The following is a 20,771-nucleotide window of genomic DNA, read 5'->3' as shown; positions in this document are numbered from 1 at the left end:
CCTCCAACTGATAGGCGCCCAGTAGAGGTATGGCTTTGGGAAGTGCTTACATTGTGACCATTTTCTTTCAAAGCACTGTATCTTCTGGAATCTGGAGCCTGGATGAGTGGTTTTGAACACCCAAGTCATGCTGGAGTGAAAGGAAGGGGGAAAGATTTCGGAAAGATGCCTCTTCTGGAGGTTGCTTTTTGTGAAAGGATCATAGTGAGCACTGCCAAGAGAAGAGGGTGCAGACAACTCATATGATGCCACAATATGTGCATGGCAAGAGCTGCGGAAATGATGCAGCTCAAAGTACTGAATGAGACCAGGACCAGAGCTCACGTCAGCCCACCTGGCACTCATGCCAATTCCCAAACTATCAGGCTACATCCAGAACTTGGGTGTGAGGTTTTGTGGGTTACTTTTTAATTTACTAAGTTGAGCACCAGTCACAGGTGAATTCATTGAAGCACAAGTCTGAATAAACTCACCTGTATATTGCTGGTACTTGGGTGCTCTGATAGCTTTGTTGCTAGTTGGTTGAATTGAAGGGAGTTGGTGTTAGATGTGGAAATTGACCCTCTGTTGCACCCTGAATGGAAATATTCTGGTCTCATTCCCAACACACTTGCTGTTTCCATCCATCTGTGCTGTGTTCAGGCTTCCTGCAGTGGGCACTGTGGCTTGGGAACTCCAGATACATGTTGGAAAAGCTTGTTCACAGTATTTCTAGGTGTACAGAGTCCAGGAATTCTCCCGTGTGAAGAAATATTCTTAGGAAATTTCCTAATTTGACTCTTCAGGAGAGAGAAGGGAAAGAATTGGGATAATATAGGCCAAATTTGGCCTATATTGTACTTGTTTCAGACCTCCTCAGAATCTTTGATTGGAGGTGATGTTAGTATTACACCTGGGGCTTCTTTAAACTGACCTTTACCCACAAAAAGAGAAATCATTTGGAATCAAATGCAGCTCTGGAGTAAAATGACACATTTACCTCACAGGGGATGCAGCAGCTGGGGCTGAAGTTGACTCTCTTTCTTGTTTATATATTTTTAAATGTACAGACAACTACATTCAGACAACCTAATGCAGACACCTAGCCTACGCATCATACTTACCTTTCCCAATGTTGGTGTTTGTCAGGCATCTGAGTCACTCAGCTGCTCACCTGGCCTCAGATGTCATGGTAGTCAGAGTCTAAATAGGACACGCGGAGTAAGTGAGGAGGTATAACCCTGAGTATTTTTTGGACTGTTGGAAAAATTATTGATTTATGAAATCATAAAGTCATAGTGCTGGGTCATTGTAACTCCTTTTGTACGAATTCGGGGAAGGTAATGGATTTTCAGCTGCTGTGGACTGTGGTCTGTCCTGCATACAGCTAAAAGCTTGATGTATCAGTCGTGCTTTACCTCTTCTCCTGTCAGTATGCCTTCACTCTGCTCTAAATTAATGTGATTTTATCAATTGCACTATATGGGGTGTTTTCTCACACTGATGTGGAAAAATCCTGAGTAGTCATGGTGCCATGTTGAACACCTCTCAAGTGGAACCCATCTGTACATTTCATGAAGGTTTCTGAACATCCAGCAGCAGAGAAAAAAATCTCCAGTCCCTACCAACCTGGGCTAGGAGTAGGACCGGTGACCTAGAGGCAAATATTTCCTTTCTTTTTGTGCATTTCAGGTCTCGGGGATGAATCCCAGAAGGTTTTCCAAAACACTACTTTAGAACTTGGAAATGCACTGACCCAACAGTAGACATAGTCACCCTCTGGTTCTTAGCAAGAGTGTGTCTAGCCTCAGACATTACCCTCTTAGCAAAAGGAAGGGAGTGAGGGCATGTACATTTATTTAACAGAGTCTGGACTATAAACTACATCACAAAACACTCTACAAAGTTAATAATACAAAGCGCAAGTCGGATGTGATATAAATGATGTAAATGTGTGAACTCTGAGTAGGACTTTGGCAGTGTTCCCAGCCATGTTCAAAATGTACCCATGATATTTCTATCTCCCATATTGGGAACCCACTACGGACAAGCAGAAAAGACTTAGGTTGAGTTTGTTATCCATATTTATCATACACTTCAGAATAGCATCTTCCTCCCACACTGATCCTTACGGCACTACATATGCACTCAGCTCAAAGCAGGAGCCTTCACGGTTTGACTTTTGGGGTAACAGTAGAGAATGGTGAGATATACTTGAAGTGTTCACAGTATTCATTGGGCAACCCAAAATAGATGGTGCACGGGAATATGGACCCTATAGCTGCCCAGGTACAGACAATAAAAGGGGGCTGAATACTGTCAAGTAATGGAACTTTGGAGCAGAAAGGAGGCATGCATGAGTGTAGGTATCAGACAAAACACTAGAAAGAGATTCTTGGTATTATAGAATTATAGGGGCTTCAGGGGACTTCTGGAGATCATGTAGTCCAACCCCCTGGTAAAGTAGACTCCCTACAGTAGGTTACACAGGAAGGCATCTGGGTGGGTTTTAAATATCCCCAAAGAAGAAGACTCCACAACCTCTCTGGGCAGCTTTATCTCCCAGTGTTTAAAAAAGGGATGATATCAGTGGAGTCAGATAGTGACAGTGGGTCAGATAGGTGATGACTGTCACTGTGGTGGGGCTAAGCTCAAGGCTGAGAATTTGCAGTGTAATTTTGCGTTGTGACCTGGGATCTAGGGAGCACCTGGATGGGATGACTTTCAGTGCCTTGCTGGCCCACATTTGGGACCAGAAAGTGCCTGTGGCTCAATGGTCAAGGTGGCTGCAGTGAAGGGAGCAGTGCCCTGGCAGTGGCTGTGTTGAGAATGCCAGTGGCTGGCATTAGAGTACCAACGGGAAGAATATTAGAGATGGCAATTTGGGTGGAAAAGCAGTGGCAGAGGGAAGAGTACTGGTGGTGATGAGGATGCTGATTGCACCAACTATTACAGTGGTGTTTCGAGTGCTAAATGCAAGCAAAGATAAGAGTGGCTAATTACAGATATGACTGTGAAGAGGAAGAGGAGTCAGGCTCAAGGAGGAGTGGTGAAATCTGCGATTGTGGCACTGCAGTGAAGAAGCTGCTGCTCAGCTATGGAGCTATGAGGGGTTTCCAACTCTGTGCTCCAACTCTGGTATTAACTGAAGCTGTATTCTTCCCATGTGCCAGTTTGTGGCTTGCTTGCTTCTCCTTCTGTCTCACTCTTCAATTTCTTTGCTATTGCAGTGTTTTCCCTGTTTGCACATTGTGTGGAGAGAAATGCGTTAATGGCTTTGTGTAAAAATAAGTGGGGAAAAAAAAATATCTTAAATTAGACACTATCCCACTGCTGATATATCTTGTGCCCCTTGTCAGACAAATTCTAGCTGGGAGGTCTCCTGAGGAAGAACAAGGCTTTTCTATTGCTGCAAGGGAAAAAAAAAAAATGACAAGGAAGTTTAAAGGAGAGGGAATTAAAAAAAAAAAAAAAAAGACCCTAATTGTTCTGAGACCTTCTTCAGCCCAAGGAAGGGTTAATACTTTAAATGCAATGTAATTTCAGTGGCACTAAAGAACATGTTTCCATGGAAACATCAACCCACAGAGGGAGAGAAAAAGAGAGAGAGAAGGGAGCTGAGCGGAGAACAGCTCCTCTGGCAAGGGGGGAACAGCAGAATTTGTCCCCCGGCCCCCCACACACACACACAATCGCTGACAGGGGTGATTGTTTGTTTGATTGTTTGTTTTATTCAGTTCCCCTTTGGAGATGTGATGACAAAGGGAGAAACCGATAGGGTGCCATCTTGTCTGAACAGCTCCAGACATGGAAAATCCAGTTGCACTTTTTAGACTGAGTGGCCTTACAGGCAGTAACTCTGCTTGTGCAAATGCCACAGATCAACTCTTCTCAGGGAAAATTTCTTCACTGTGAGCATGGAGAAACACTGAAAGAGAAACACTCCCTTCCTAGAGAGGTGTTTGATGCCCCATGCCTGACAGTGCTCAAGAGCCGTTTGGACAATGCCCTCAGCATCATGCTTTGACTTTTGGCTAGCCCTGAAGAGGTCAGGCAGTCAGATACGATGGTTTTTGTAGGCTATTTCCAAACAAACTATTCTGGTATTTCTCATATATACTGCAAATACTGTGGATGCTTTCAACACTTGATAAAAATTGAATAACCCCAAAAATCACTTGTGGTTTCTTAGTGGGTTGAAAAAGTTAAGTTAGCCTGCTGTTTCAAAGGGTATAATAAATGGATTTATTTCAGTCTCTCCAGTTATTTTAGCCTTGTTGGCTTCTGGCAGAAGTGAGGGGACTTTTCTGACAGATTTGAGGGTTTTTCTGCAAGCAAAGAAATCCAGAGAGCTCTAGAGGAAAGTTGATGTGCTCACGTGTTTGCTGGTCTTGATTTCTGGGATACAAACTGGAATGAGCTCTGGATAAATACAGAAATATTCCTCTAGTTAACTCTCATGACATGAGGCTCCTTCAGACAACAAAAGAGTCTTTTGAGATTCGTGTCCGTTTGGTCGTTTGTTTTAAGCTATTGTCTATGGTCATGTGGATCAAAAATGATTCAGAAAAGTAAGGTTGTTGTCTGAGGTTTCAAATTCAGTGCACAGGACCAGTAGTTGAACTGGCGTATTTTTTTAAGGTTGTGCAGATAGACAAAGCTCAAAAACATCATTCTGGGTAAAAAATCGTTGAGCCTTGTTTGACTTTTGTTCCATGATGGCTTGCCCTACCAGTGTTTGCATGACTATGCACTAAGACAGATAAACAGATCTGAAGGAAAGCGCTTAACCTTTCAGTGTTTGCCTGCTCCTAGTGGTATGGCTTCCATCAGCGACCTGTTAGGTGGATACCAAGACATAATTATGACCTACTGTCAGCTGTTCTGACAAATGTAATTTTCTATGCTTTTACTGCACTGCGTAAATCAACCGCAGCAGATTTTTAGTCCTTTCTGACAGGAGAAATACCTTTGAGTATTTTCTTCAAAGTGGTATGTTATCCATTCTTGATGAAAAAGAAAAAGTAGGAAAATGTGAAAATTGAAAATAATGAATGCCATCAGTAATTTGCAGGAATTTATTAATTTGGCAAAGCTTTCTGGCTTTATACAACATTGGTCAGAATGTTTAGTTTTTATTTTCCCAGTCACTGTAACAATTCTGACCTTACAGCTATTTTCTATTATCTATTTTATATTACTTAAAGTTTTGGTGAGTCAATTCGAAGCATATATATTTTTATCAAAGCTTTTTGGTTAAAAACACTTTCTGAGAATAGGTTGATTTCCTATGAGATTTATGGATATTTTCAGCTTTAACCAGGATATATTCTTAATACACTTTTCCTTGTTTCAGTTTTATTTCCAGTGAGGCCAGAGGTGTAGAGGTATATTCTCAAGCTATTCGGGACTGTGTCATTTTGCCAGCAAAATTGATTGTTTTTGAAAAAAAGTTGTAAATCAAATATTTTGGGTTTAAAATGAAATCATTTGACACGGAAATCCTATCTGCTCTCTCTTGTGACTAGGAGCATGAGAACTTGTTCCTATTTCTACTTTAAACCTGAACAGGCTGAATCTCCAGTGATATCCCTTCTTCTTGCTGAGGTAATGCCAGTCCTTGCAGGACTTCTACAGAGTTGCACATTATATGTATTTTCACTGGGACTCTTGTCCACAAAAGAAAGGGCAGAAGGTATGAGAGCACAACCATGCCAGAAGCTTCATTTTCTGTTCTACGTCGTTACATTTTTCAGATCTTATGGTTCTGACTTTCTGAAAAAATGTTGATCTCTTCACGAGAAAACATTGTTGCTAAATTCTCATCCCTCTTTCCCATTAAGAAGGTAATTTTGATAGATCTTTTTTTCTGGCTCCCATGTTTGTCAAAATAGGTTAGTTAGGATGTGTATGAGAGAAATTTGGCTGTAGTGTGATTTTCAAGATAGTGTTGGGACTGACATAGCAAACAGGAGGGAAATGAGTATTTGTCCATAAATGGATCATTCTAATCCATTTCCCATAAGTGACCTCCATTTCCTTTAAGTGACCTACCACTTACAGGATAACCTTAGTACTGTCAGCAGCACCCCTGCAAAGGAGTGTGATAATGCCCCTGGACCTGGAGGACACCATCTCTTTCTCCCTTTCTGTCAAAGGCGATGACTGCAGGGGGTGAAAATTAAATGGAAGATCAAAAAATGTTATTTTGGAAACTCTGAAGCTCACAAGAGACATGGGACATACTGCCTCTCACCTAAGTATCATTATCAGTTCTGTTCCCCATTCAGGGGTAATCCTGATGGATAGCTGTGTGTGCTGCAAAATCTTGTGATGCAGTGCTTGCATTTCCTCTTAGCATTTTTGGAAGAAGGGCTGGGAACTGCACAGACTGTGGAAAGTGAACCTGTCTTCAGGAATGGCCCCGACTCATTAGAATCAAGAAGTGCATGTAGGAAAATGTCCCTGCCACTGTTCTGGTTCCCTGTACACTCTAAGGATAGATACATAATCAGTTCCGAGTAACTGTCAGCTCAGAATCTTTCTAAGGTGATAAATTCATGATAGGAAATCAAGGAAATGGGAAGGAAAGTGTAAGCGCCGTTTATTTTATTATTAAGAAAAGGAGGGTTGGAAAAAGGTTCATCCTTCTGCTGTATATGGGAACTGTCACTGTGAAGGAATTGCTGGGAAGGCTCGCCTCACGTGTATATTGTCTTCAGAACAACTTTGCAGAATATGATGGAGAAACAGCAAAGACAGATCAGAATAAATTTATCTTCCACCAGAAATAGATTTTTCACAGGTCAGGACCAAACATTAAGAAGATTCAACATTCTTAGAGGTGAGAGGCCAGAACCTCAGCAGATCAGACAGCATCACTCCATCAATGTCAGTTGGTATTTATTCCAGACCAGCATGTGTCCTCTTGTCTTTTAAAAAGGTGTGGGCATCAGGGAGAAACCGAATTAATCTCTTATATCTTTGTTATCTTGTAGCCTGAGCAATATTTCCTAATCTAGATGCTCTCCTAACCTCTTTGCTTAATGAAAACAATCTTGAGCTTTGAGTATTTCTCTCAGCCTGTGGTCAGATTGGTTCCCAGTGGTACAATATGGCTGCAGCCTAAACAGATTTTCTGGTGTGGGACAATTACACAATTTGGAATTTGTTTGCTCTCATTTCTACACTTATTTTCATTCTTCCATGCATCTCCTCAGAGTCAGTGATAACACTTGACAGTAAGGGAAAAAGAAGTAAATGAAGAATGGGATGCTGTTTCTTTAAGTTTTAGTTTTTCTGTGTCTGCTTCTATTTTTTGTCTATTTTGATTTGATTTTGTTTTTCATAATTGCGGAAAGAACTGAGTCCATGCCCCCTATTATGTTAGATCAGCTGCTCTCGTGCCCTTTGCGTGGAATCTTTTCACTGTAAATCATACCTGACATTGGCCAGATGTTTCAGGGACGCAGCCAGATGTGCTAGATTTTCTCAGCTTCATGAGCCATCAGCACCACAGTGGCAGGAGCAGTGCAGGGGATGGAGCACTTCAAGGGCTCACTCAGGGTCGGTACCAGCAGTGGGGAAGTTTGATCCAAGGCCCACACAGAGCCTATTCTCATCTTTTGCCCAGAGAAGGTGTGGGTGCCCCATCCCTGGAAGCTCAAGGCCAGGTTGGATGGGGCCCTGGGCAGGCTGAGCTGGGGGGTGGCAGCCTTGCCCAGGGTAGCAGAGTAGAACTGGGTGGGCTTTGAAGTGCCATCCAACCCAAACCATTCTGTGATTTTATGATCTTTTGGGGAATGAGAAATTGTATTTGATGTCCCCTGCAGCCTGTCTTATCTGGAGGGACCTCATGTCCTCACAGTTGGGTCTGGATGGATGTGTGCATGTATTGGCTATCCTCTGAGGCAGAGGCAGGCACGGAAATGTCGGCAACAGTATAGAGAAATAATATCTGTATTATTTTAAGCTTCCCATGGGTTTGGAGAATGGAGGTTTACATCAGAAGTCGAAGGGATCAACTGCAGTTTTCTCATTAAAAAAAAGCGTACACTATTTCAGTCTCTCAAATGAAAGAAACTATTAACAGCAGTTAGTGCTGGTTCTGCCTCTCTTTGTCAATCACTTGCCACCTGAAGGTCAAAACTGCCATTTTTAGATAGCGACAGTGGTCCTAAGCGCCCCTTCCCCTGTCCTTTGAGTCCACTCACTCTTCCGTCTGCCCATCCTGGTCCAGCAGCTGGTATGCGGGAGGGAAGGGAGCTGCAGCAGGGAGTTGCACCAGAGCTGTGTGCACTAAACTGCATGTGTAACGTGGCTGGAACTGCAGGCAGCCGTGCTGGGATGCAGCAATGCAGCATTCTTGTGTGAAGTAGAGCTGGGAGAGCAACTGTGCCTGCAGCCTGCAGCTCTGGCCAGTGGCTATGTAATCCCATCTGTCAGGGAACACAGAGGCTACTTTACTGTGCAAAGTTGGGGAGTAAAGGCACTGCTTCCCCTCACTGCCATTACACTGCTGAACTGGCCTCAGTATTTTGTATTATGCTGAGTTTTCAGGAGGCTGATGATAGACTGCGTCCCCTCCCCTAACCCTGCACCAAATACCTTTTACCTTGCAAATCCTTCCAGGCAGAGATATCCCATCGCCTTTCCTCCCTACACTCCGCCTGCACCCCATTTCTCCTTTCCTACCTTGCTTTTGTGCTGGGCTGCGGAGATGACCCCCTGATGTGGATGGCAAAGAGGCTGCTTTATTTGTACAGCCTGTCTTACTGGGGGAGGCAGTTGGTGTTGGGATAATCAGACCGCTTGTCGCATTGGAGTATAACAAGCATTGACAGGGCACAGGGGAGTGCCTGTGTGTGTTTGTGCACGTGTGATGCAGGGAGAGCTGAGGATGGAGCTAGCACTCTGACCGGATTTTCCCACCCGTTCCATAGCTGCAGGAGGAACTGATTCCCAGCAGGACACTGGAGGCAGAAGTCAGAGCGGTTCGTGCTGATTTTAAACACATCCCTTTCAGAGCTGTCTTTAGGGCAGACTAAAATTCAGCTGACACCCTCTCTTACTCTCCCCACAGCCCCTCAGCCTGCCGCATTTGCTTCTCCAGGCTTTCCCCACCACTAGCTGAAACTATTTAAAATGTCATCATCTCTCTGCTGGTCCTAAATTTGCCATCTGATGTGGTTTTAATGCTCTATTTCCTATGCCAACCAGCCTTGGAAATACTCACCATTAGCTTGCAGGGCTGGCAGCTTCATCTCTAGGATGAGTGATGTTACCCAGTGGTCAGGGAGCCATGTCTCCTGGACCTGACTTGCTCTGTGCCCAAGAATGCGTTCCATTCTGCTTTGTTCCTGCCTGCGTGCCCTGTGGTACAGGTGAAGAATGACTGTTTTCTCCATGTCATCTGCATGTTGCATCCACATGGCTTCGTTTGGGCGCTGCAACTGCTCTATCTGTGCTGGGCCACAGACTCTCCCATGCCTACGACAAGCAGCTCCAGAAACACCCACGTAAACAAAAATCTTTGCTGAAAGGTGATTCTAGCAAATGAAATTAATTAAAATGATCTTGCTCTCTTTCTCTCTCCATATTGGAGTCACATACACCAGGGAAATCATGTATCAAGCCCTCACTGCATCTTTCAGGCACAGCTTCATCTTGTGTTACCCATGTACAGCTCGCTGCCCTCATGCTGCCCCTGTTGCACATATGCAGGGAGCCTCTCAGCCCCTTGGTTGCTCATCTGGGGACTGATTTTCCTCTGGCCAGAGTGGGCAGTGATAATGCTGGTATACTGGTGGCAGAGGCCTACCCCAGTGTGGTGGGACCTGTGAGCCACTGGAATGTGGGAAAAGCTGCAGAGGGAGCTGCTTCTTTTTTTTTTTTTTTTTTTTGCACACCTCCTGCACACTTTTGTAAACATGTTACTAAAGGGTTACAGAGAGAACCCTCTGAAGAGTTATTGTGCCAATTTTGGAGACTAATTTCAGTCATTAAGGTGCGAAGTGAGGGATTTTAGTGCTGCTTGAAGTGTAAATCTCAAGGCAACTCTAAGGATCGGAGTCACTGATGATTCCTCCTTGATTATTATTAGCAGTTCTAATCTTTCTGGTAGAAAACGAACAGAAATTACACCCTCTTGTGTTGTATCTCCTACTGATTTATGTGAACTCTTGTTAGGCTGTGCAAGGGAGATTCACACAATGGCATCATTCTCGGGTGGGAGGGGAAAGAGGACCGAGAACCACCTAATATCACTATTTGTTTAATTAGACACTGACACTGTTTTCTAAATACTGACACATAAAGCTGCAACTCCCATCAGGCTACTGGGGTACTCATCTTCTTGGAGCCTTGCTTTGTAATTTCTCTGAGACCCAGCGCATAGAGGTCATGAAAGGGATATAGCTGTAATCTCAGAATCACGGTCTTCTGAGTTAGAAGGGATCTTTAAAGGCCATCTGATCCAACTTCCTGCAGTGAACAGGGACACCTATAGCTAGATCAGGGTGCTCAGAGTCTGGTCACAGACTGAAGGGTCTTTATCACTGTCAGAGTGTTTCACAGGTCAGGTATGCCACAAATGCCCGTGGTGGTCTGTGCTGTGCGTTCCTCTCTACCAGAGTAATGCAAACAGCTGGGGATGAAAAGCTAGAAGACCATGGGATGTTTTACACTAAGACACAGTTATGTGGCTGAGATTTTTCAAGCAACTGATGATTTGGAGTTCCCTCGGTTTTTGGGTTCTGGATGAGTCTGACTGTCAGAAAACAGCAAGTAGTCTGCTCTTGAAAATAGGCCTGTTGCAATGTTTCCCACTGGGCTTCTCTAGGGCTGTGTTTTCCACACTGTGTATGTCTTCTGGAGGTCACAACATAGAGCAAGCATGGAATTTCCTTTAGAATTAATTGCCAATTACATTTGATTTGGGAAATTAGTGGATGAGTTTTGTTGACGATTAAACTTAAGAAAAAAATTTCTGGGAAATGGAAGAAGCTAAAATTGTGACCTGCTTTTCCATTTGAAAAATTTTGCCTACTACCTATACTTTTGCTAAATTAGTATGGAGTTCTCTGTGGGAAAGTGTGAACCTCTTGAAAGAACAGGAATTTGTTTTGTATTTTTGATTTGATTGTTTTTCCCTTGAAATTGGTTCAAATTAAGTTCAAAGGGACAAACTGAAGCTGAGTATTAGGAAATATTTGCTAGCGTCATGGGTGTAATAGAGCAGAAGAGCCTCTTGTGACTGTAATGGAAATGTTACTTGTGTAATTTACAGGAGAATGGGTGAAGCAGAGGCAGGCAGTGTCCTGGGGCTGCCCTGCAGGCAGCTCAGTCACCTCTGCCTCTCCCATGATGTGATGCTACCGGTGCTAGAGCAGGTGTACAAAGGCAAAACCTACTTTATGAAACAGGACTGTGAACTAAAGTGAAATATATGAACAGGGGAAACTGTCAGAGTGCCATGGAGATGTCTTGTAAGCCACTGAACTGTGAAATGTGTATTTGCCTTCCCCCCAGTGTCATTCTGGATGGTCTGACAGTTAAGAAAACAACAGATCTGATTCCCTTATACAGCAACGCCACTTCGACATGCTCTCGCAATGCAGAAATGCCTGGAAATGAGTGTAGTTGTAATCTCGGTCCACTTAAAGGTCTTCCCCACTGCCGGCTGAGTGAAGAGGCCTGAGGATAAATGAGACTGAAGCCTGGACTGTTTAATAGTCCATTTGTACAGCTGACATGAGATGGCCCAAAGCAGGGTGCCTCACACAGCAGCAACGGAGCCCTTCCAGACAAAGGGAATCGTTAATGTTGGCTGCAGGGATCCACAGGATTGGTCACCCTATAGTTTGATCTTGCTGGGTACATGGCATGGCTCTGTCCTAGTGAAAAGGACTTCCACTGGGGTATCTGAGCACCCTCTGACCCTGTTCCTAAGCTGCTTCTGAGGATCGCTTTGGGCCCTGTAGGGCATGCTAACTCTAATAGGAACAGGGTATCTCACAGGTGCACTGTTCATTCCTCTGTTCCCTGCAGCTTCCTTTGTTGCTGCCTGGATATTTGGGCAGGGAGGGGCTGTATCCACTGCTTCATGTGTGAACCACTACTGTCCTCAAATGAAATGCAAAATCCCCCTTGGAGCGTGAGCAAAATGTAGGCTGTGGACCATGTTTACACAGCTAATTGCTATGGATTTCTCTGCCCTGTGTGCAAAGAAGAAATCAAAGACTGTGGGCACACGTACACTTGTCACTTGCTTTCAGGAATTTGGTGAGACCTAACATGGGACATCACTTCTGTACTCAATTCTAAATGTGGACAAGTGTCTTGTCTGATTGCCCCAGTTCCTGGACTGTTTGTACTGTTTCTACCACCCACTTCCTTTCAGATTTTCCTTTGCTGTCCCCAGATTAACAACAGCTGTTCGTAGTGTACTTCTGTCACCCTGGCACAAATTGCAGAGGGGGAGGCAGGCTCTCCTTTCAGGTTCAGTTCCCAAGCATTAATGTTCATCCTGCTCTTTTCTCTCTCCAACAGGTACCTGATTAACGTCACCTTCGAAGGCAGGAATTTGTCATTCAGTGAGGACGGATACCAGATGCATCCCAAGCTGGTGATCATCCTTCTGACCAAGGAGAGGAAGTGGGAGAGGGTAGGACATGTTTGGTAATTCTCAAGCTTTGTCAGGCAGGAGGAGGATGGAAGAAGGATCTGAGCAAGTTATCCCCCTACATTTTCTTACTTATGAAGAGTTGGCAATCTCATTCTTTCATCCTGGGCCACTGGTATCTCCAGTACCCAAGCTGCTGTCATCTCCATGCAGGATGCCATTACATTCTTCCATTAGCATGCATAAAAAATTCATCAACTTCCTTTCTTTCACCTCTGGACATAAATTTTCCTGTCTTTCAGAGAAGAGATCTCCTTTGTGCCATGAGTTTCAGTGGCACAGATGGAAAATACTTATCTGCATGGCTTGGAGGCTGTAGAGTTCTCTATGATAACTAGCTGTGATTGAACCACAGTCTCACTTAGTAATATGCCACTGTTAACTGTACTTGATATATCTGGCCACTGTCACTTGCTTGTGTATGAGGTAGGATGTGTACATGAGATCATATGAATTTGCTCAAATATCTAAACTTGTGTATTTCTGAATAATTTGTATGTGACCCAAAGCACCATTTTAGAAATGGTGTGGATTTTTGTGTTAGTGCAAAGCTTTAGTTTGTTTCACCTCCCACATAAATGTCGGTGGTCCAGGCTGGGAAGAAGTGTTCCCGAATGGTTTGAATCAGCTGCTCAGAGGGGTTAGCTGGAGGTAGTTGTAAGACACAGAAAAATGATGGGGATGAGAATTTGTTGTAAAAGCAAGGAGAATTCAGTAGAGCACTCAACAGACATGAAGCAGATCTCAGGCTGGATCATTGTGATCATGTGTATGGCCTAGAACAATGCTCCCTTGTTCTGCTAGCCAGAAAAAGCCTTCTCTCCGTGACTGCTTGGCAAAAGTCAGAAACAGTTCAGTTCTTTGTACTTCCTGAGCACAAATGTTTCACCTTGAAGGGGGATCTCAGTGTGAAGATCAGATTGTTATAATCACACTCTGAGCTGTTTAAATGTTTTCTTCCTGGAAGACATTGAAATCATCTCCAGTGTGCTCTGATCACAAAAAACACATTTCATAGCTGGAATCACAATGTCCTGTTATTAATTTTCTCCATTCAGCTGAAATGCAAACGTTAAAACGTAAGAGTGAAACAGCTCTCTGTGGCAAAGATCATAATTTTGTTCCATGTTTGCAGAGGCACACTGAGTGGAATGCTGTCCCTTAACAGCAGCTCCCAGGCAATGCCACAATATAAACCATAAATTATTCATATATTATTAGCACACAATCCAAATATATTTGTAAGTGAATTGCTTTGCAGTGTAAAATCATCCAAACTCTCACTAATTTCTGTGAAATTAGCAAGGTGTTTCATCCTAGCAACATCTGGGTAATACACAGAAGAAACTGTGAAGAACAGGAGAGTTTCCCAGTCAAACACACAGGCAGTAGGAGATGAGAGGTGAAAGTAGCTGCATAGCAAACACTGATTCAGTCCACTTGTGTGCACTCACGATTGCTCAGTCTTTAATTACAGCACTGCACACTTTTATCCATTATCAGATGTTGTGCCTGGAAGGAACATCAAGAGGTCATTTAGTTCCCCCTCCGCCCAAGGGAAGGATCAACTAGACTGAAATGATTTCTGACAGATGTTTGTTTCACCTGTTCTGAGAGTCCTTCAATGCTAGAAACTCCATGAAATCCTGAGGCAATCTCTTCCATGCCTTCTTTCTCCTTACTCTGGAAAGTTTTTCTAATGTCTAACCTAGATTTCCCTGACTGCAGTTTAAGCCCATTACTACTTGGCATCTCCCTTGTGGACACGGAGAATTGTTTATTCTCTTCCTCTTTTTTATCTTCTCTACCTATGTTTGAAGGCTTCTATCATGCTGTCTCCCAGTCTCTGCTGCAGATTAAACAAGAGTTTTTTCAGTCTCTCCTGTTAGGTCATGTTTTCTAGTCTTACAATCGTTTTTATTAGTCTCCTCTGGATTTAGTAGTACAGAAAGATAGATCTTAAAACACGCATGAAGCCTTCCATTTTCTTGGCAGCAAAGATGCAGGCAGTCCCTGAACCTATTCCACATTTGTGAAATTTGCTGAGATTTTGATTTTTCAGCCTGTTATGGAAAGAAAAACATTGAAAAATGCACCAGCTATTTCAGAACAGGATTTCATTTTCCAGAAGAGCTACAGCTGTCTCCAGACCCCAGTAATGACAAACCTCCTCCTGTGTCCTTCAGACAAATGGAAGCCTTGCAGGGCTGACAGTCACGAAAAAAACACAGATAGTTGCCACTTTCTGGAAAGGGGCAGTATCCTGAGCCTTTCTGCTACTGTGGGTATGAGTAACAATTCCTCTCTTCATAACAAACGTTCTGCGCTTCATTCACTTCTCAGCATGACTGTTCCTCAGAGGCAGAAGGCTACATGCCTTCCCTCACTAGCTCTTAATTAGCTGTTTAGTAGAGCTCTTGCTTCACTAGCCAACATAAACTAGGTGTGTTTTTGAGTGCCTGTGTGCCTCTGTTGTATTGACTGTAGAGGAGCAGACATGCAGGTGGAGGTACTCCAGAAGGGTTCTGCCTCAGTGCAGCAATAGGCTGAGGTCAGAGGTGTTGTAAGGCCTGCCAGGGGCTAGGTACTATCCTCATTATTGTGTCTGTGTCTTGTATTGGAAGAATTTTCACTTGGGCTTTATTTTACTGATTGTCTTCTCCCTCTGCTCCTCTGTAATCTCACATATGGTGAGGACTTGTGGGTCTGTGAACAGTTTGTGAGAGCTGGCAAGCACTGCTTTCCAGCTCCTGCTAACATCCACCTTCTCTGCTGAGGCAGGGCACAGCAATCGTCCCATCAGCTCCCAGCCCCTCTTGTGTGCTGCCTTCCTTTCCTCTAGTGACATTGGGGATGCCAGACCTCACTATGTCTGTGGTTCCCTCCCGAGCATGGCTTTTAACAAAGGAGAGCTGTGAGTATTGCATCACCTGTATCACTCAATTGTCCTCAGCCTCCCCCCTGGCTAAAACTTTTCCACCTTTTCTCTCTGTGGATTCAGAGCACCTTGCCATCTAGCTTGCAGCACCCTCTGATTCACAAGTGTCCTAGGGCATGTCTTACCTCAGATGCTCTCATAACTCCTGCTCCTGGCTGGGCTTGCAAAGCCCCAGGTGATGTGTTTGGCTGGGGTGCCACATTAAGCCATTTTAGACAGGAAGCTCATGCCATAAGCTTCATTCTGCCTGATCTTCTGACTCTACAAACACCCACCTCATCTGCAGATTAAATGTTTGCCTGCTGCTCCTCTAATTATCAGTGCCTGGTTTTTGACCTCCTAAAAATCAATTATTAGCATCTGTTTTGCTTCTTTTAGCCATGGGTGTAGCCATGATTAGAAGACCACAGGGTGCTTCTACCTTGTTCCCCTACTCCATTGCAGATGTTGGTGCTCCCCAGGAATTGAGTCATTTTCTGTGTGACATTCTGTCAGAAGTCTGAATGGCATCACAATAGGATAGAAAGTGATCCCACCACTTGCTGCTGCATGGGCTTTTCAGAGATGTGTTCAGCCTGGGTCATGGTCCATAGAATCATAGAATGACTTGCGTTGGAAAGGACCTCAAAGATCAACTTCCCTGCACTGGCAGGATTGCCAGCTGCTAGATCGAGCACCAGCTGAGGCTGCCCAGGGCCCCATCCAACCTGGCCTTCAACCTCTCTGGGGACAGGGCATCCACAACCTCTCTGAGCAGCCTGTGCCAGCACCTCACCACCCTCTCTGAGGAATATTTCCCTGATATCTAATCTAAATCTCCCCTCCTTTAGTTTAAAACCTTTTCCCCTTGTCCTATCACAGAAAGAAGGTGAGTTTCTGAATTAGTGAACTCATGCAACCTTGTTCCCTGCTTACCACAGAGGTGTTATGCACATCTGTGCTCAGGAAAGTTTCCCTTGGAGTGTAGGAGGGAGCTGCAGAGAAGGACTGATGAAATAAAACGGAAAAATAAGGTTTGTTTTATCTAAAAAAAGAGGAAGGAGAAAAGAACTTTGGACATCTGAAACGTTGTTGAAAAAGGACATCATGGCCTGTTGCTTTTTATGTCCACAGTGAATAGGATGAAGAAGAAATCTTGCTAAATTTTCAAGCAGAAAGATTTCAGTTAGGGATGTAGGGAGCCATCTAATTGTTAGTATGGTGAGACATGGCAAGGCTCATTTGCTAGTGAGGCTCATTTGCTGGAGGACACGAAAAAATATCCAGCAGTGCAGGGTCTGTCTCTCTCCTGTCCTGCATCAGAGCAGAAGGATACAATAAGTGATGTCATGATTCTCTGCCAGCCTACATTTTTGTATTGGGTGAGCAAGATGAACCTGCAGATTGTCTCACAAGAGCCTTCATTATACAGGAAAGAAAAAATGGGTCACGGGTAGGCTGATCAGCAAAATCTTCAATCCTGAACTAGTGAGGGCATCGTTTCTGCAACCTTCTACCATGTACATTTCATGTTGGCAGTTGGTGCAAGAAGCCAATTGTTGATGGCTGCAAACAACAGCCCTTATGGATGTACATGTCACCTCCCAGAGTCTGCAGCTTTGAAGGGCTGGTAAACACCACAGAAATGCCAAAGAGGCTGTACCTTTTGATAGTGAGGCAGACTTAAGAGTAATGGGAAACTAACTAGCACCTGCTTCTACAGGAGCGGAAGACACTAACGACACTGATTCTTGTTGTTTGCAAGCATCTCTGTGTGGACCACAAGCTCAAAGGGAGATTTATCCTCTCTGTTAAGGAAGAAGACATATGGAGCTGGTCTGAAGTCTTTCTGTGCATTAAAACAAGTATTTACAGTCGTCATTTCCTTCTGCAATTCAGTGTTCCTATTGCAGAAATAACAGGGAAGGGGAGAAGAGGACTGAATATCTGATCAGTATTTTCGGTTTTCAGTAGGGACCTGTGTGGCACTGGCTGTTTCTTGAAGAACCAGTGTAAATCATGTGCATGTTACATTGTTCAGCAGAAGGAAGGATTTAGATTTATTTATTTATTTCCTTTGCTGAAAAAGGCTCTTTAGGAGAGAGACAAGAATGCAAAGTTGTGAGGTGAAACTTGCAGCCTTGCAATTCCGAGCATCTTCTCTCACGACCTTCCCCTCTCTGCCTTTGGAAAGATGACTAGATCATTTGAGACAATTTCCTTCTTGTGCTGTCTGGTGCCCACCTGAGCAAGCCTTTCTGATCACTTACATATGCCTGCACAGGTATGCTTGTCTCACTAGAAGAAGTTATTTCTTCAAGTCAGGTTCTGCTCTGTGTGCAGAGCTTTGGCATCTTGTCAGCATGTCCAGGGACTTCACAGAGGAAATGTTTTTTATCCCACCAACTCCTTTTATGGGGAGACAAGATTAAATTGTTTTTGCCAATCCGTCTTGTTTTGCTAATTTCCCTGTGTACATGGGGATTTATGACTCATTGTCCCCAAAGAGAAATAGCACAGGAGTTTGTTTAAACCTACTCAGATTTAGTGACTGATTCTGTTCCCATAGAACCAGCTTTTAGACGGATGTAGCTTCTCTTAGGGCAGATGCACCTCTCTGGATTTAAGCACAAATAGCTGAAATTAGAATGGGAGTTTGTACATGTATTTGTGGAGTGCTCTTTCTGAACATTTCTCTAAGAGATTATAATTTGCTGAATCACTTGCTTCTCATTAGACAGCAGGCTTGCATAAAAGAATACATATTTTAAGGATACCCTACTCCCAAGCTTGTGCCCCTCAGATGCCTGATCTAGGTCACACTGATATCTCTACTGATGACCCTGATTCAATCAGACAACCAGATGGCTTTATTTGTGCACCTATGCTGCACCCACTGCCAGGAGTTGGCCTAGCTTCTCACAGTTGCCCAGGGTGTAGCTGTATGGATTTATGGCTAATTTTGGCCATGCTAATCTTACACTGATGCCTAAGGAAAAGGGCAGCTGCAAGTGCAACACAAAGCTTTCCTTATCAGGTGATAAATGGAATAATGTTTCTGAAAACGCCTCAAATTTAAATCTTGTGGACATTCTTATCACATGGTATCTTTGCTGACTGATTGTATCAAAGCGTTGGATTAGATTACCACATCCTGCTGTAACAAGCTAGTCCACCTCTTTGACCAAAGAGGACATATACTGGATGCATCCTCCTAACCACTGTATATTGCAACACTATAAGCTGTTTTCTCTCTTTGCCTCTTGTTGAAGCAGTTACTGACTTTATTTGCTTGAATTTTGGAGTATATTTGTATGATTCATGAGCCTGCAGAAAAATATTCTGGCTCTCCTCCACCAGGCCCTACATCTTGGCTACCAGAGAGAATTCTTACATTGAAACAATGACAGCTTCTTGGAGAGACCTTGTCCTCTAATGCAAATCAGATATTGGAAAATCTGGAGATGTTTATTATGTGTGGTCAGTATTGGAGTGCCTCCACTTCCATTCTGGTGTAACTGATTTGGGTGATAGTAGCAATCTGATCTGCACGGGGGTTGCCGGCCTGACTTCTTGGACTTCTTAGACTGAAGTCTGTGCCTGTTGTACTGATGTGGTAACGCTGTCCAGCCACAGAATCATAGAATCATTAAGGTTGGAAAAGTCCATTAAGATCACGTGGTCCACAGGAGAAGACTGCTCTTGTTTCATTTGCATTCTGGATGGGAATTCTGGTCTGGGGCTTTCTTCCAGTCCACTCTCCCATGCCACGTGGTGATACTCCTTGTGTGTTGTCACTGCTATCCCCAGCATCCAGTGATGAACCTGAGACTGCTCTGCAGAGAGATGTATGATAAATAACCAGAAAGGTGGCTCCTACCCCAAAGTGGTTAGTTACACTTTAATTAGAAAACAAAAGGCAACAGATGGGTACAGATGGACCAACGGGGGAGTACAAGGGAACAATTAGACAACATTAGTCAGCTTGGTAGGCAGCAAGCTTTACATACCAACTGCCTAACTCTTTGAAGGCAGCAGAGAATTGTAACTGGCTTTGTGCAGGCTTACTGGGCCTCATTGACAATGTGAGGGGCAGATGTGAAAAAGCAGTAAAAGTACTTTTTTTTGTACTTCAAACACAATAATGCTGAGAAAGCGCAATAACTCAAAAATACCCAATGCTGCTGGAAAGTTTCAATTCTTAACATCTCAGTAGAGTTGGTGAGCTGGTGTGCTGGTGCCAGACCCATATTGCTTATGGTCAAAACTACTCCCGTTTACCACTGGCTTGGAGGTTTTTGTGGCATGTACCATGCTGCTCTGTACCCATGTCCATTCATTGTGATCATTTCATTGATTGTGGAAATATGTACTCCCAAGATGCTGACAGTAAATATCCATATCTTAATTCAGGTGATAGCTGAAATCCTGTAGGAAGATGAGCATTAAAGTATGGCTAGAGTAATTAAATATTCTTCTCACAACGCTTTATCAAGGATCCATCCCGTCATTCCAGATCAATCAATGACATCCTCAAAAAGCTGGAAAGGAAGGTGTGATTTGGTTACCAATGAAAGGAAGAAGCTTAATTTCTGCTTTGAGTTTTTTGGTGGAGGAAAATAAAATCAGATTTCTTTTTGAGTTAACACAAAATATTTTTAGACCTGAAAAATATTTTCTCAGTTAATTTAAAGGTAGTAAAATCATTTTGCAACATAGACCATTTCTGATAGAAAAAAATGTCATCTGAATATGAAAATTTCTAAAGCTTTCATGTTGCATATTGCCATTTTTAAGCAAATATTTCACTGTGAAAAAGCTAAGTGATATTTGCTGACATTTTAAGAATCCTCTCCCTTCCGCTCTCTTTAGGACCAAACTCTTTGCAAATATGCAAAGAAAAAGAACAGTTGGGAGAAAAACACGACAATTTTGTTGGCTTTAAGATTTGAATTTCATGGATACGCGAGGGTAGAGAGGAAGCAACCAACCAAATGGTGCCCGGAGAAAGCGCTGCTGAAAGAGCCTCACAGGGGGTGGCAATGCCCCTACTGCCTGAGGGAGTGTTTTCATCTGTTCAGTTGCATTTGCTTGAGACTTTGTTTCATGTTGATGTCTTTGCTTGGCCTGTGATTCCTTTGCTTATTTCTATTTTTATATTTCTTGAATATTATTAACTGGAGGCTCTGTTTT

General features: G+C 43.5%; 1 protein-coding gene across 1 annotated transcript in view; it reads left to right on the top strand.

Annotated features, from left to right (window-relative positions):
• The window catches only part of GRIN2B (glutamate ionotropic receptor NMDA type subunit 2B), a 165,678-nt gene that overhangs the window by 79,298 nt on the left and 65,609 nt on the right, over positions 1-20,771 (top strand). Inside the window, exon 3 of the mRNA XM_042889937.1 lies at positions 12,529-12,643. Within this exon, the coding sequence (XP_042745871.1) occupies positions 12,529-12,643 (115 nt within the window). The remainder of the gene's footprint in view (positions 1-12,528; positions 12,644-20,771) is intronic.

The sequence above is a fragment of the Lagopus leucura genome, unplaced genomic scaffold (genome assembly GCF_019238085.1).
Source record: "Lagopus leucura isolate 7727_CA_CO unplaced genomic scaffold, USGS_WTPT01 Super-Scaffold_100159, whole genome shotgun sequence".
Taxonomy (NCBI): Eukaryota; Metazoa; Chordata; class Aves; order Galliformes; family Phasianidae; genus Lagopus; species Lagopus leucura.
Note: the sequence above shows the minus strand (reverse complement) of the source record. Positions and strands in the feature narration are given on the sequence as shown.